A 14462-nucleotide genomic window follows, 5' to 3' on the forward strand; every position below is an offset into this window, starting at 1 on the left:
ATATATATAAGCCTACTTATATCTATAAAAGTCTAAATATGGATCTGCTGCACCTCAGCATTTCCGCAGCGACTCCGCTGGAACCACAACAATTTACACCAGTTAAGGCTATGTGCAAATTTTGTTGTCGCTCACTACGTTCCGATCTAAGCTCTATACCGAGTACCTGCAGAGCGGAGAGTTTATTATTTCTCTCCCTGCTCCTAGCTTCTTGGTAAGGAAGGGGAAGAAACAGAAAAAGCAGTTTCTTAGTTGCTAGTAGATAATATTTCAAGGACTTTTGTGATTTACTGCCTTCTCTGAACTGCCTGGAGAAAAGCCTTTGCCTTCAAAAGTTCCCACTGTCAGGAAACGTGGAATTCAGGGAAAATAGCCTGTGTGCTTCTAGCGAAGGAAATGCCAAAAGGACAGACTTTCTGTTACATGTCAGAAGCTTCTTCCCCTTTCCCTGTGAGCACCCACAAGCTGAAGAGAAGGGATGTGCTAAGACAAGCCAGGGTGAGCCTGGGCAGCGATGGCTTCACTGCCTCCTGGCTTGGGCTTGGCTGTCCTTACCCTTCGGTGGAATCTAAGCTGGTCATACACTACAAGGACCCCACAAAGCTCAAGTGCCTGTGTCCCCCCAGAGCCACATTAGAGACAGCCACCAGCAGAAGAGACAAAAGCCAGCCAGGGTCAGTTTGGGCAGAGAAACCAGGCAGACCAGTTTAACTTTCTATTTCAAACTGGCTTTGCTTTATGAGGTCCGGGCATCAGTTCAAGTGGATGGAGGCCACCCAGCGCGCCATCACCTGAGAGGGAAATCAGAGCTAAGCTCTGTAGGAACTCATTTCCATGTGGTTTCAGTGATAAGTGATTTTTGAACAGCGACACACCAGAGGTCAACCTCCGCAGTCGCTTTGAACCACAACCAAAACCAGCCTCTGCTGCGCCTCCCATCCGCCTGAGAAGAGGAAGGATTTCTCCAGTGAACCAGAGGTGTCCACAAGCACACGGAGCGGGAGCGCATGCCCAGCCTCTCCTTTGATCTTGGGAGGGCCCAGAAGGAAAGAGCCCGGCGCAGCGATGCCGTGCAGCGGTACGGCCAGCCACCGCCTCGGGTAATGGCATGTCAGAGGGATGAAACCTCCCTCCTGCCTGCCGGGTGGCACCGCGCCTCCGCATGTGACACCGTCTCACCCTTTGAGGCTGACAGCATTTCTAAGCCCCCACAAAGGCCTCTTGTCAAAGCAGGCGAGAATTCCCTATTTCCAGCTTTCAAGAAGCCGCACAGAGGGAGACCTGCCCCAAGCCCCCCCAGGCACCATTTCACCCCCCACGCTGCCTTTCAGGAAGGGTCCCCAAGCCATATTCAGCAGCGCGGCTCTCTGGGGGCAGCACGTACCCCTGTCACCCACCTTCTGATGCAGCGTGGGTGGCTGCGGGGTCAGCACCGGGTCAGTGATGTAGGTCTTCTTCGTGCCAGGCGGCTGGTAGAGCCCGGGAGGAGCCTGGCCCACAGCGTTACTAGCAGGATACACCGGCTCGGCCTTCCAGGAGCTCTGTGGCGCATAGGGTGCTTCGGAGCCATTCCTCCCGCCATACCCCCCGTAGTAGGGGTCCTGGTAGCGGCCCTGCGGAGGGGCATAGCCGTAGGCAGGCTCCGAGGGCCGGGCGGGCGGCGGGGCGTAGCCGTAGTCGGGCCCGTGGGGCTGCGGAGGGCCGTACTGCGGGGCGCCGGGCGGGCGGGCGGGCGGCGCGTAGGGCTGGCCGGGCCCCAGGCTACCGTAGTGCGTGGGCTGCGGGCCGGGCGGCTGGTAGTGCGGGCTGGGCTGCGCGGTCCTCACCTGGACGTTGAAGGCCGGGCGGCTGGGGGTGGAGGCCGTGGCATAGGAGGCCGGCACAGGCTGCGGCTTCAGAGTGCCAACCGGAGTGACCGGGATGGGCGCCGGCTGCCCTGGGCCCTTGGCAGTGGACTTCTTGGTGGCGGTGAGGGGAGGCTGGTTAGGGATGATCATCCGCTTGTGGCCAGTGACAGGGGTGGACACGGATGGGGTGGTCACGGTGGAGCTGCTCAAGGTCCCAGCGCCCTAGGGAGCAAGGAGAGAGAGCCGCAGCGTCAGCAGGAGAGGCCGCTCGGCCGTCAGGTCGAGCAGCGAGGGGTTAAGTGGAAAAAGGCTTTTACAGTAACATCTGCAGAGCAACTCAAACTGCTTAGGAAAGCAGGAATGTACCTGAGATCACACGTTATAAAATGGGAATAGCAACCTTTCCCTGTTCTGACAGGAGAGGGGTGGCACTGCGGCAGCCAAGCAGAACTGCCATGCGCCGCGTTTCCTCTCTCCTTGGAGTTTTCTCCTCCGCCTCCAAACAAACAAACTAAAAAGCGATAAATGCATGAATAAAGGGAGACTCGCTGGAGAACAATTAGAAGAAAACCCATGCATTCCTGTGAAAATACAAGTGTTTTGAAAGAGAGAAAATGAGATTACTGTCTCTACGGAGACATGGCATTCCTCGGGTCCCTAGAGGACTTGTCCCCGATACAGGAGCTCCTTTAACAACGCAGGAGGCAGCAGAATGGGATGACCTAAAAGCAGCTCCCAAGCCGTAAGAAATAACTTAGATCAAAGCAAACTACCAAGGTGTCTGTGTCCCTGGCTCTGCTCTTAACCACTAGTGGTTGAAAGCCTGGAGTGACCGCAGAGAAGGCAACCGTTACACATGGCTCATTAAAGGGCAGAAAGCTGGCCAGGATTCGCGAGAGCTTCGGAAGTCAGCTCCCACCATGGCAGCCATGTAACCCAGCACCAGCCCCCCAGGCACAGCAGCGCTCAGGCAACCAGGGCAGAGGCTCACTGCAAGTGCTACGGTTTCCTGCGATTTGGCCACCAAATGAAGATTTAGTCCAGTGACACTGTCCCATTAGGCACTGTGCATCCTCCTGTCTAATATACTTGTTTGTCTGGCTTACGTCTTATTTAAATCCCTTGTCCAAAAACACCCGTGTGAAAGGACATCTTTGTTAAACAGCTAGTAGTGGGAAATAGTTTCTGAAAAACATGGAAGATCACGCTTAAGTCTTTTCACTAAATCAAAGAAAAGAAAACTTGAAATTCTGGAGTTTAGGATTAGGTAAAATTTCTTGCCTCTCTATTTTCCTCTGTTCTGGAAGAGTATCTGAATTACATGCCTTCCTATGCATTAAAGACACGCAGTTTGGCAGTATTTCTTTGCTGTTACACTTAACACTGTAGTTATATGAGGTTATATCTCATCCAGACTTCTTCCTGCAGGGCACTGGATCTCACCCGTGATCCACTTGATCGTCTACAGGTTCACAGCAGTCCAAAGTCAGACGAGCTCAGCCCTCACCCATGGTTGTGTTCACGTTAAGGCATGTGCCACCTTTCCCTAATAAGACCATTCTTGTATTTGTCCCCTGGTGTTCCTGCTTTATGTAGGCACCTTGACCTCTGCCTGCTGCCCTATCACCCTCCTGCTGGGACCGCTGAACAGGGGAGAGGGTGGTGGGGGCTCGTTGGGACACCCCATGCACAAGCTCTACCCAGGCCAGAGAAATCCTCTGCCTGGTCAGCAGGTGGCGGCAATAAATTGCTGCCAAACCAGCCCGGGCCAGTGGCTGGAGGGGAACATCATCCAGCCATTTCTCTGGGCCTCCAAGGGTGTCCAACCCACCTTCCACAGAAGATGGAAGAAAGGCTGACACCCCCCACCCCCCCCCCGCAACATCTGGCAACCACCACATACGAAGAAAAGGGAGGTAAGAGCAAGCTACTCAACTTCTAGCCCACAGCCCACAAACAAGTCTACCAAAGGAATCAAGAAACTCTACTACCTTGCTGGTAGCTCTTCCCTGGTGACCTGCAACACATTTTTTCTGATGCGCTGGTAAAGACCTTACTCCTGCAATCACACCTTCAGGGCAAACATCCCATGAGAGTAAACCTCCCATAAGGAATCACTATAAATGAGCAAAAAAACCCAGGCAAATAAGAGCATCAATCTGTTTTGAGAAACGTAAAAAGTGTGTGTGCAGAGGTGGGGAATAATAAGGCAGCAAACTCCTACTGGAGAAAAAACATCTCAATGTATTCAAACCCTGACCTTGCCAACAGATCCACAACAAGGCAGTACAGAGACAGACGGAAGAGATTTTGAAACTGAGAGCAAGGAAGAGCTGAAGCATGTCTCAGTTGAACTGCAAGGGCAGAGACAGGTTAAGGGTCTGTAGCCCTCCATTAATACTGACATTTTTCTATTTCTGAAACACCTGATGGGGAGTAGGCATTCCTCCATCCCTGCATCAGGGCACAACTGCACCAGCACTCACTGCTAGCAGGAAACTTTGCTTTCTGTTGGAATTATTCTCCCACGTCAGCTTGGCATTTATGCCCAGGAGTGCTAGAAACTTTCCCATTTCCTCACCTATTTCATTTTTGTAAATGACAGTAGTTTGCCCACTTACTGTAATGGGATGAAAGGTCCACAATGCGGCACTGTGTAATTACCACCAGAAAAACATTTTTCTTTTCCATATGAAGAGGGAGAAGGTAGATAATGTTTTAAAGACAACGGCTTATTGGGGGGAGGGGGAAAACCCAAACCAAAACAATATAAATGAGCCGTATTCATCACGTCTTATGTTTCTTAATGCAGGCTCTGGAAGCAGGTGATGACAGACTGCTAGTAAAGCTCTTGTGATGGAAGTCTATTCCATCCCAAGAACCAGGGGACTTTAATCTTGTATATAAACATCCATGTAACACTTCATTTAATGTGTTGATGCCAGCCTCCTGCCTGGATTGGAATACACCTTAAGAATGGATGATAATCCTTTTCTCCAAAACCCTCACTCCCTATTGACTAGCACTCTGAAAGGCTATGAGCAGGTCCCATGTTTGACACTACCAAGAGGTTGAGCCTGGTCTCCCCTCCTGCACCAAAGCCCACTGAAGGAAGGTGGCAAGTTGGGGGTGCCTGGGCCAGAGACCAAGCTTGGCTGTCAACTTCACAGCAAAGGCTCCAGCTAACAAGTACCGGCTGCGTTGTGGCATTCAAACCACAGGCTGCCTTGAGGAGGAGGAAGTTTGCATCAGTAAGAGTCCCCAGAGGCGCCCTGCGTGACTCACTCTGAATTCCTCTGAGGGTGCTGGGCAAGTGTGTGATGAAAGCTGGGCTTTAGGGGGAGGAAGAAGAGGGTGTAAGGCTAGTCAAGGCGGTGTAATAGAGAAATGGGACAGGTTACAGGGAATTTAACACTACTGGAGCACTGATGATTTATGGGGACACATTTGACTGTAGTTCCTGAGCAACAGCACAGGTGAGGTATCACCATAAATCCTCTGCCCTTTTGCCCGAGAGAGAGAAGAGTGGCCACAGTCCAGCCTTCTGTATGTCCAGCTATGTACTCAAATATCACCCCAGGGTTAAACCTCTAGATTATTAATGGATTAAGAAAAGACTTTGAAAATGCACGTGAACTATGGACAAGATTCCTGCTTTGAGGACAGGCATGTGCAGAAGGATAAGAAAAGGGTACCATGGGAAGAGCGATTTCGACAGATGTCTGGAAGGCACTAGGAGGATAGGAGGGATGGATAAGGCTGTAAAGATGCCAGGTAGATGGAAAGGGAATAATGAACAGAAAGCTGGAAAGAGCTACCTGTATCACTGGGTATAGTCCTAGCAAAACAGATGACTGTCACAAATGTTTCATCCAAATGAGTTCACAGAACTTCTACCAGTGCAATGAAGTAGACTCATCCAAAACCACATCGAAGTGACAGCCCAAAAGCACAAAACCAAGCAGAAATGGGAGAAAGACAAAGAGTGGATTCATAGGACTACAGGCATCCCTTCCTCCAGCAGCTCCTGGACAGCTCATTTCAAAACCATATTGCATTTGCAAGTGACTATCGCAGCCAAACACGCTCTCTGACATCCTCTAAGGGCTGTTTTCAGAGGAAGACAGGCTTTCCTCTGCACGCCATGAACTAGATGAAACTGTCTGACACACTTCGCAAGTGCAAATTAGAACCATGCTACTTACCATCAACCCCTTCTTGCAAATTCATATTTGCAAAGAGAGTAAACTAGAAACCCCAGGTGCTGATAACGCAGAGTTGTTAAGAGAAACTAGAGTAGGAAGGAGTTAAATTCAGAACCTCATCTACCACAAGCATTATAATACAAAATCTTTTTTTTTTTTTTTAATGGGGAAAGCACAAGCGCCTTGTTTAAACACAGATGGAAGTACCTAAATGTACTGCCTCTTCTACAAATGAATTATCCAGCAGTTCAAATAAAGGTGAACTAATACTCACAAAATCAAGTAAGACTCAATCAACGTGGGAGTAAAAAAACCCCCAAAACACTCCTCCTTGAAAAAACAGTTACCATGTGTAACCATGAGGGGAATCATTTTGCTTGGTAACTCCTGCCTGGCTTCTGAAATGCAGTGAAAGTTTATAAACATTTGCAGGAGTTTCTTGTACCAGCCATCACATGAGAAGTCCATGGTGTTGTGATAAACCCATGCTGTTCTAAGGGTCTGACTGTTAAAGCTGGCTATCTGGATTCAAAGCTACTCTGGTGGGGAAATGTGAAATCCTGAGTACCTGTGTGAGTCTTAATTCAGTAGAAAACTGTTTACATAGTTCTTAAGTTACATTTGGTGTATACCTACAACTAAAAAGTCATCACATATGTACCAGGGATACAATCTGTTGTTCTACGGAAATTAGCCTATAATTCAATATCATTTGTCAGGGTTCAACTTTAAAAAGAGTACAGAATAAATACAGTCCACAGCAGGAGCATGATTCTATATGATCAGCTGGAACCCTTATAAAAAGGACTTCATTCTCCTTTTATTTTGTCCATTTGTGGAGTATTTTCTATAGAACCCCTTCAGTTATTCAGTTTCACAGACTGGATCAGAAATGCCAACACAAAGTTTATCACATTCTATTCAATTCTCCAGGCATTTTTCATAAAAGTACAGTTGAATAGCTTTAGCCCTTTAGCTGTCAAATTATCACATACAAAGATACATTACTTCAGCTCAGTGGTTTTCAACCTTTATGCTCGGCAGCCCCCAAATGTTTTTCAGAAGAGACAAGCTCCTTTACAGAGAGAGTTAATCTACTGACAATAAACATGTTTTTTTAAGTTACCTTTCACTGAATTCTTCTTAGTTACCTCAGGAGTGATCCACGGACCCCCAGGGTTTGCAGAGCACAGGTTGAGAACCACGGCTCTAGCTGGGGCTGCCTTTTTCGAGCATTTCAGTACTATTTACTTCAGGATAGGAATGAAACAACCTTTCTTCCTCGAAAGGCTGAAACCTGGCAACTGCCAGCGGGTTGAACCCAGGATGCAGCATTCTCGGGGGGCTGCCAGTTCACAGCGCCGGCTCAGCATCCCTCTAACTCAGCCACTCTTCTGCATAGTCCACCGACTATGCTGGACTGACACACGGGGCCAGGTCAGGCATGTGCCAGCTGAAACGTTTTAGGTATCGCTCAGCAGTGGTGGTTGAAGGCCTGGGTGGGAAAGGCAGCGATGGGTGGAAAATTAACTCGGCTTCTCCTAGTGCTGCGGATTGGCATTCACCTCAGCTAGCTGGAGGTGCTTAAAGCCCTCTCTGCGAAATGCATCTCCACGGGGTCATTTATCCTATTCTAATACTGAAGCCTAGAACAGGGGAGATGAATCATCCACTGGGGGAAGTCTACTTCACTCCACTGACTGTAAAAGCAGCATAAAAACAGCCAAGACAAGTCGCTGAGTATTTAGACAGCACAAGTTAGTGGAGAAAAATTCCACAATAAGCAGGTAATTTTGATGTGACTGTAAGAAGCACAGATACCTCTTCCCCGCACTGAGTGCACTGCCACTCGAGCTCAGCTAGTGCCGCACACCAAGGGGACTTCTGAGTGCCAGCAGCTCAGGTGATCAGTCAGGACCTTGCCATGGCGTGCAGCCAACGCAAGGCCAAGAGCTGGGCTGCAAAGGCAATTCCAGCCCAGCGTATGAAGGGGGTTGACATCAGTCAGCCACCCTCTCCCAGCTCCTTTTCCACCTCCAGGCTGAACAGGGACTCCCACTGGAGCTGGAGCTGCTGCCTTGCCAGGAGCAGTGGCTGGGCTGCACCTCCCTCCTGCCAGAGATAGCAAATGCTAGCTCCCCCTCAGTTCGGGAAGGATAACCCCAGAGAAAAATCAAATACTCCGCTTTGAAACCTGGGCCTTTAGGTACCTGAAAACGTGAACAGGCATTTTATGGGGTTTCCTGATGGACAGACACATCTAACTCCTGCTGAATTCACATTATGTATTTGAACAAGCTGCCTTGCTAGTGGCAATGTATGGCTAGGTTCCCCTGAACATATCCTCTTTCCTCTCTGAAATAACATCTGGGTGAAAAAGAGAAATCTGGCCTTTCGTTTGGGACTTGCAGATGCCTGGAGTCCTAGTAAAGCTCCAGCTGGGTTGCTGAATGTCCAGAGATCCTGGGCAGATGCACTGTTCCCATTCAGCATACCTGATGCATTTTCAATATACAGGATTTTCTGGCCTTTTTAATGCCCAGATAGTAGGCCAAGCACGCTGAGGACATGTCAGCCCCCTTTGCACTGCAGTGACACTGTGGTGTCCACAGCCCAGCTGCTAACACAGATTTCTTTAGGCATCAAAATACCCTTAGAATCAAGTCCAAATTTTGAAGTCTTGTCCAAAACCTTAAAACCCTCAGCCAAAACACGTTTGTAATGAGATGAGGCTTTTTGTTAGTGCCATCATTCTCTCATTTCTAGTTTACAGCTGACAAGCAAGTGTCACAGAGGCACAGGTTGTGCGTGGATCAGCAGCCACACTCATACTTCCCAGATGCGTTTATATGGAATTTAGCTTGTTGGCTTCATCACCAGAAGCTATCAAGGTATTTGAATGAATTGCTCCTAGGCATTATACCAAAAAAAGAAGAGGAGAAACCTAATAAAGTGCTCATCTCTGGTTCTCAAATGAAGAGAATACCTTACAGATGCCATAAAGTGTTACAAGAACAACTGCCTCTGAGCTTTGATCTGTTTTTCAGCTGCTACCACGGGTGGAAAAGGACTCAACCTAGCTGTTAATGTTTCTGTTCACAACCTCTTTTGTACTCCTTGTGATGGCCCAGCTTGAACCACAAGGGAGAACAGGGTGCACAAAAGAAAAGGTGATATGTAGTTGACCTCCAATATTTTATCATGGAAAACTGCCTTTCACAACTGATGGGCACAGTTATAGACACACACGTTGGTTCAGCTTTCAGTACGGGTGTGAAGTGTTTTAGGCAATCTGGGTTTCCACTTCCCAACACTCCATTAATTCCAAAGAGCCTGAACACATCTGAAAAGTTTGGTCTCCAAAACACAACAGTTATGCCAGGGAAAAAATTTGCTTTTCCTTCTTGGTTTCATATTTACTTTTTTATTTGTTTACCCCAATACTATCACTATGATGACTACTATGAGCTTTTTTATTCATTTTTCCCTTTCTGATGAGTGATCATCTGGTATTTATGAGGACTATGTGAGAGACCAGTTTAAAAAGATCTGCAAACAATTGACCTAAATACTTCTAGCTCTGGTGGACAGTCAAAGGCCATAATTTTAGCTTAATTCCTTGAAAGGGACAGTTATGATTAAGACTTTCCTATTTAAGTAATTCCACTTGACCAGTTCAAACGCTGGTCTTCAGCAACTCCATCTACATGAACATATGGTATCAGCATGAGAAATATCTGAATTCATCTTGGGATATTTCTATAATTTCTGTAATTTCCCACTCTCAACACTAAAATGACAAACCTGCGCCAATCTGGACATCAGGAACATGCAATAGCAGCCCCCTGCCCTGGCTGAACCATTGGCACATCAACTCAGCAATAAATTACGTAAGGAGCTGTACATCACAGCCTTTTGGTTACACGAAAACACAGAACTACTGAATACAATCCTGGCACGAAAAAGGTAGAGCAGTGCCGTGGGAAGACAAGTCACTATGTGCATGGAGCAGTGAAACTGAGCTCCTTAAGGAGCACATTCTCTAAGGGTTAGCAACACAGGAATGTCCACAGCACTTCCATTCAGCAAACTCGGTGGCCCTTCTAACGGGCTGAACAAGTCTCCTTGCTTAATTTAGGCAAAATGTTACCCTGCCTGACAATGGGGAAGCCCCCACCCCCCTATAAATAAGAACTTTGGGTAAGCAAAGTATTTTTATGACTTTTGCTATTACTAAGCTAGTGAAGCTTGAAGTATCATAATTACACTGTCCACAGGCTTAAAAACGTTTTTTTCTTCCTTTTATAACTTGCTATTTGTAATGGCAAAGAAGCTCATGTGCGTGATAAATATGGGCAGGTTGGAGGGTTATACAGATGATTACGCCGCTATCCATGGATGTGTATCATGATTTGAAAAATGGATTAAAAAGGTATAATAAAGATGCGTGAGTGAGGGGAAAGGATGTGCACCTGTGAGTGACAGGATGAAATACATGTATTCATGAAGTCTCCTAGAGAAGTATTCTACAACTTACATGGAAAAGTTACCATTTTCAATTGTGTGTTAAACAATGGATTTAAAGAACAGTCCAAAAACTATAAAAGCTCATTTCCTACTAAATTGCAAAGGAGTTTTAGAGTGTTTATAGAGTATGCAAGCTTTTTTCCTTTATTAATTCTAGAGAACACTGAAAGAGTGTGCATATGCACACTTAAAATAATATGAAATACACATGCACTCAGACATTACTCGGTTTACTTTGTGTTATTTGTTATTTATTTACAATTCCATTTATTTGTTGCATTGCTTGCATTTATAACCTATTTATCTTTTCAAATTCCAAAACTCTGTTAAACCAGATTAAAAAAATTATCCTACCAGAGGGCATAAACATTTTCAAATGTTAGTATTGTCTCTATTTCCTGTGAAGACCATGTGTTTTTATTCTTTTCCCCACATTTTAAGGCCTGGGCAAACAGTAAGTAGTACAGAAGAGCAGAAGCATCAGTGAACAATTCCGTGTTCATACAACATCTGCTTTCTTATGGTTCACTTGAGGTCCAGAACCCACCGTCATCTGCCAATATTTTTACAGGGCTACAAAATGATTAAAGTTAGTAACTTGAGTGGTTAGCAGCAGAGAGAAACTATAGAGCCTCACCAAAAAAATAACAGCTCAACCAAAAAAACCCATAAAAGACAGACAGATGTGACAGAGAGGTTACTTTCCTATTAGTTCCAATGCACACCTTTCCAAAAGGCTGACGAGCTCCAACAACAGGTCAAATTTAACTGTTTTCCCAGATGGCTCCTTCTGGGAAGTGGAGTGGAACGTTCCCTCACTTATCCGTCTGCCTGGGTTATCAGCACTGCCTGAAATACCTTAGTCTTTCCACAGTATCACAGACTCCAAGTACGATGTTGAGAAATCTATCCTACTGGAATGGTTTCCTTTCACCTGCTGTGGCTTTTTAAATTATTCTATAGGTATATAAATACATACACCAAGATACACAGAATCTACCCACTGCAACGTGTCTAGTCAAAACACCAGGACAGTACTGCAACAAGTCAAGAAAGCAAAAGAGAGCACATTAATTTATAGCACAAAAACCCCATGCCATCTGTACCACAGAAATACTAGAATATAAAACAATACATAAAGTTAGAATATTTTTAAAGCATTAACTCAGAATAATCACTGTTTCTTCACTGCTTCCTCTCTTCATAGAGAACATATAATTACATTAAATGTATGGCTAATAAAATGTTTACCCAAAAGACAAATAAATAAAAATTTAGAATCATAACAGTATCACTCTAAAAAGCCTGTGTAAAGTAATGTCAAATCCATTGCCTCACCAGGCTTGATTCTGTTGCAAATGGCATTATAAATTAATCCAGTTTTCCTAAATATGCCTTGAGGAAACAAAACCACAAATAGCCATTGTAAGTTTTAATATAAAAAAAAAAAAAAACCAAGAAAAACCCAACCCCAAAGAAAAACAACAAAAAAAATCTCTTCATTCTTAACCAGAACGCAAGAGCTGTGTTTTTAATGACTGATACTGCTGAATAGGTTATATATTTTGTCCAAAAACGTCAACTCTTCTTGGTGCAGCTTAGTCCCATATACTAGTTTGCTCCAAACAGACTAACTGTTGCAGACTGGGATTTGGCCTACTACTGCCTCTGAATTCGGAGGGTTCTCCTTCCCACCAGGAACACAGCAGAGGTTTCCATGCAAACTGTAACGAATCCTATGCATCTAACCTCCTCCAAGTAATAATCATCTAGCTTTGCTTAAAACTCAACGTATAAGGAGATCTTGGCAATTCATACAGCTGCAACCTGAAAAAAGTAAACTAAATTTATAAATGAGGCTAAGTATAGCTTGCATTGGACTAAACCTCAACACCTCCAAGCACCCAGCTGAGCACGGATCAGGCCAGCTCCCAGGCCAGCTGTGCACCCTGACCTGTGCACCCTTCCACGAACACTTTTGCATTAGGAATTAAAATCAAGCACGCTAATTCAAAACAAACAGACATATCCTCCCTCTCTCCTCACTTCTTTCCTTGTGGTGGATGTATAAATGCATACTGATGGCTACTGGGATTTATAGCCTAAGTGATTTTGACATTTTTAACTGCAGAATTTGAAACAGTGACTTTCTAGCCCTGGGGCAGGAGTGCTAAATGCTAAAAACTTCGGGACTAGGGAGTATTAATTTAGTCCTTCTGAGCAACTTGGCTTCAACAATGTTCTAACAAGGGCTCAATGCTCTCCAAAACTCAGCAGTGGACGCCCAAAAACTGCAAGGAATTTTGGATCCAAACCGGAGTTTTGTGGCTTTCGTTCTTGTTTGTCACAGGTCAAATTAAGCTCCAGACCTGAACTCAAAAGGAGTGGGGAGAATTCAGGTCTGAGTCTGAATTTACAGTGGGATTAAATTGTATTTCGTTTCTAGCTTGCAACGCTTTTTTTTTTTTTTTTTTTTTTTTTTTGTGGTTCACGACATATTTGTATTTTAAGAAAAAAAAAAAAATTATGCACGGAGCAAGCACCCTGGCATCACAAGTCATCAATAAATCTCTTTTCCATAACAACCCACAAGAATTCACTGCAGGACCCAATTGTTAAAACACAAAGCAATGACATTCTATAAGCTTTCAGAAGTATCATTCTAGCCCTTGTGGACTTGCTGAATTCTCTAAATGAGTCACTGGCCTCTCAACGGAATTGTCAAAACTTAGGTTAAGCCAGGTTAATTCCCTCCCCCCTTAAATTTAGAAGTCCAGCTGCAGCGTGTGGCTTTCCAGTGAAAAGATCTAAATGCAGAGCCCATTCACCTCTCATGGGGCCCAAAGTTCAGCTTTTCCTAAAAGCTTGAGACAAGCCACGCTAACAGGAAAAAAATGTGATTTCCAAAGCCTCATGGGCCATGTGATGTAAAAATCAATATTTCTCTTATGTGGCACAAAAAACTTTCTGCTGAAGGCCAAAGGACCATAGTTGAAACTACTATGGTTAGGGAGGGGGAAAGGGCAGCTGTAAGAAATGGGGGATGAGCAGAGCAGATACTTTAACCAGAGGAGGGGCAAGGGAGACACCAAAAACAACCCTTCTGACCAAAAAAAGTGACCAGACATGGCATGTGGGGTTGGGCTCAGGGCTTCAGCTAGGTGGGACATGGAGAGGACATCACCTCTGCCCTGCACACTCTCCTCGGTGGGAGGTGAGGTGATGGCTACTTGTTCTCTCTGACCAAGGGTACTTGTGACAACTACAGCTTGCAGCACAGCATCCTGCTTTAGCTACCTTGCCTCTAAGTAACCACACAGTACCAGCTACACTGGAACCCCAAAAAGAAAAGTTTTTGCAGGGCTGACACAGCATATCGTACTCTTCATAAAGGGATAAACTATGCAGAACGTAGTTCAAGTTTTTGTACCCCCACTCCTCTTCTGATGAAAGATCTTTTGAAAACATCACTGCCTAGTTTATTAGAAAAAACACTTACATTTCCAGCCTATATATTTCACGTCCAGTTTGTCCTTAGGAATGGGTACAACAAACAAAAATCACAGCACATCATGCCATTGAGATCGATAGTCTATACAACCTCGGTTGAAACTGGTGACTCTCTTTAACCTTCCAACAGCACTACAGTTTGCACCACGGAGAATGTACCCTAAGGAGGAAAGGTTTTGCCTCAGCTGTAATTAATTCTTTTTCTAACAATAACACAAAAACTTACCACCTTTCAAAAAGCATTTTTTGAAAAAGGAAAAGATGGAAAAGGAAAAAAGGGGTGGGGGAAGGAAAAAAGGAAGATGGAAAATAGAAGAAATACTTTATCCTTCTAAGGCTACAAAGAAATATTTAATTGAGGATTTTGGACTTC

The 14462-nt window shown here is 45.4% G+C and overlaps 1 protein-coding gene across 5 annotated transcripts in view; it reads right to left on the reverse strand.

The window, feature by feature from the left end:
* The window catches only part of LOC119156532 (LIM domain containing preferred translocation partner in lipoma), a 356284-nt gene that overhangs the window by 131856 nt on the left and 209966 nt on the right, over window positions 1–14462 (reverse strand). For all 5 annotated transcript variants that reach the window (XM_037406345.1, XM_037406347.1, XM_037406344.1 and 2 more), the window contains one exon: window positions 1398–2069. In XM_037406345.1, the coding sequence (XP_037262242.1) occupies window positions 1398–2069 (672 nt within the window). The remainder of the gene's footprint in view (window positions 1–1397; window positions 2070–14462) is intronic.

Source organism: Falco rusticolus, chromosome 13 (assembly GCF_015220075.1).
Source record: "Falco rusticolus isolate bFalRus1 chromosome 13, bFalRus1.pri, whole genome shotgun sequence".
Classification (NCBI taxonomy): Eukaryota; Metazoa; Chordata; class Aves; order Falconiformes; family Falconidae; genus Falco; species Falco rusticolus.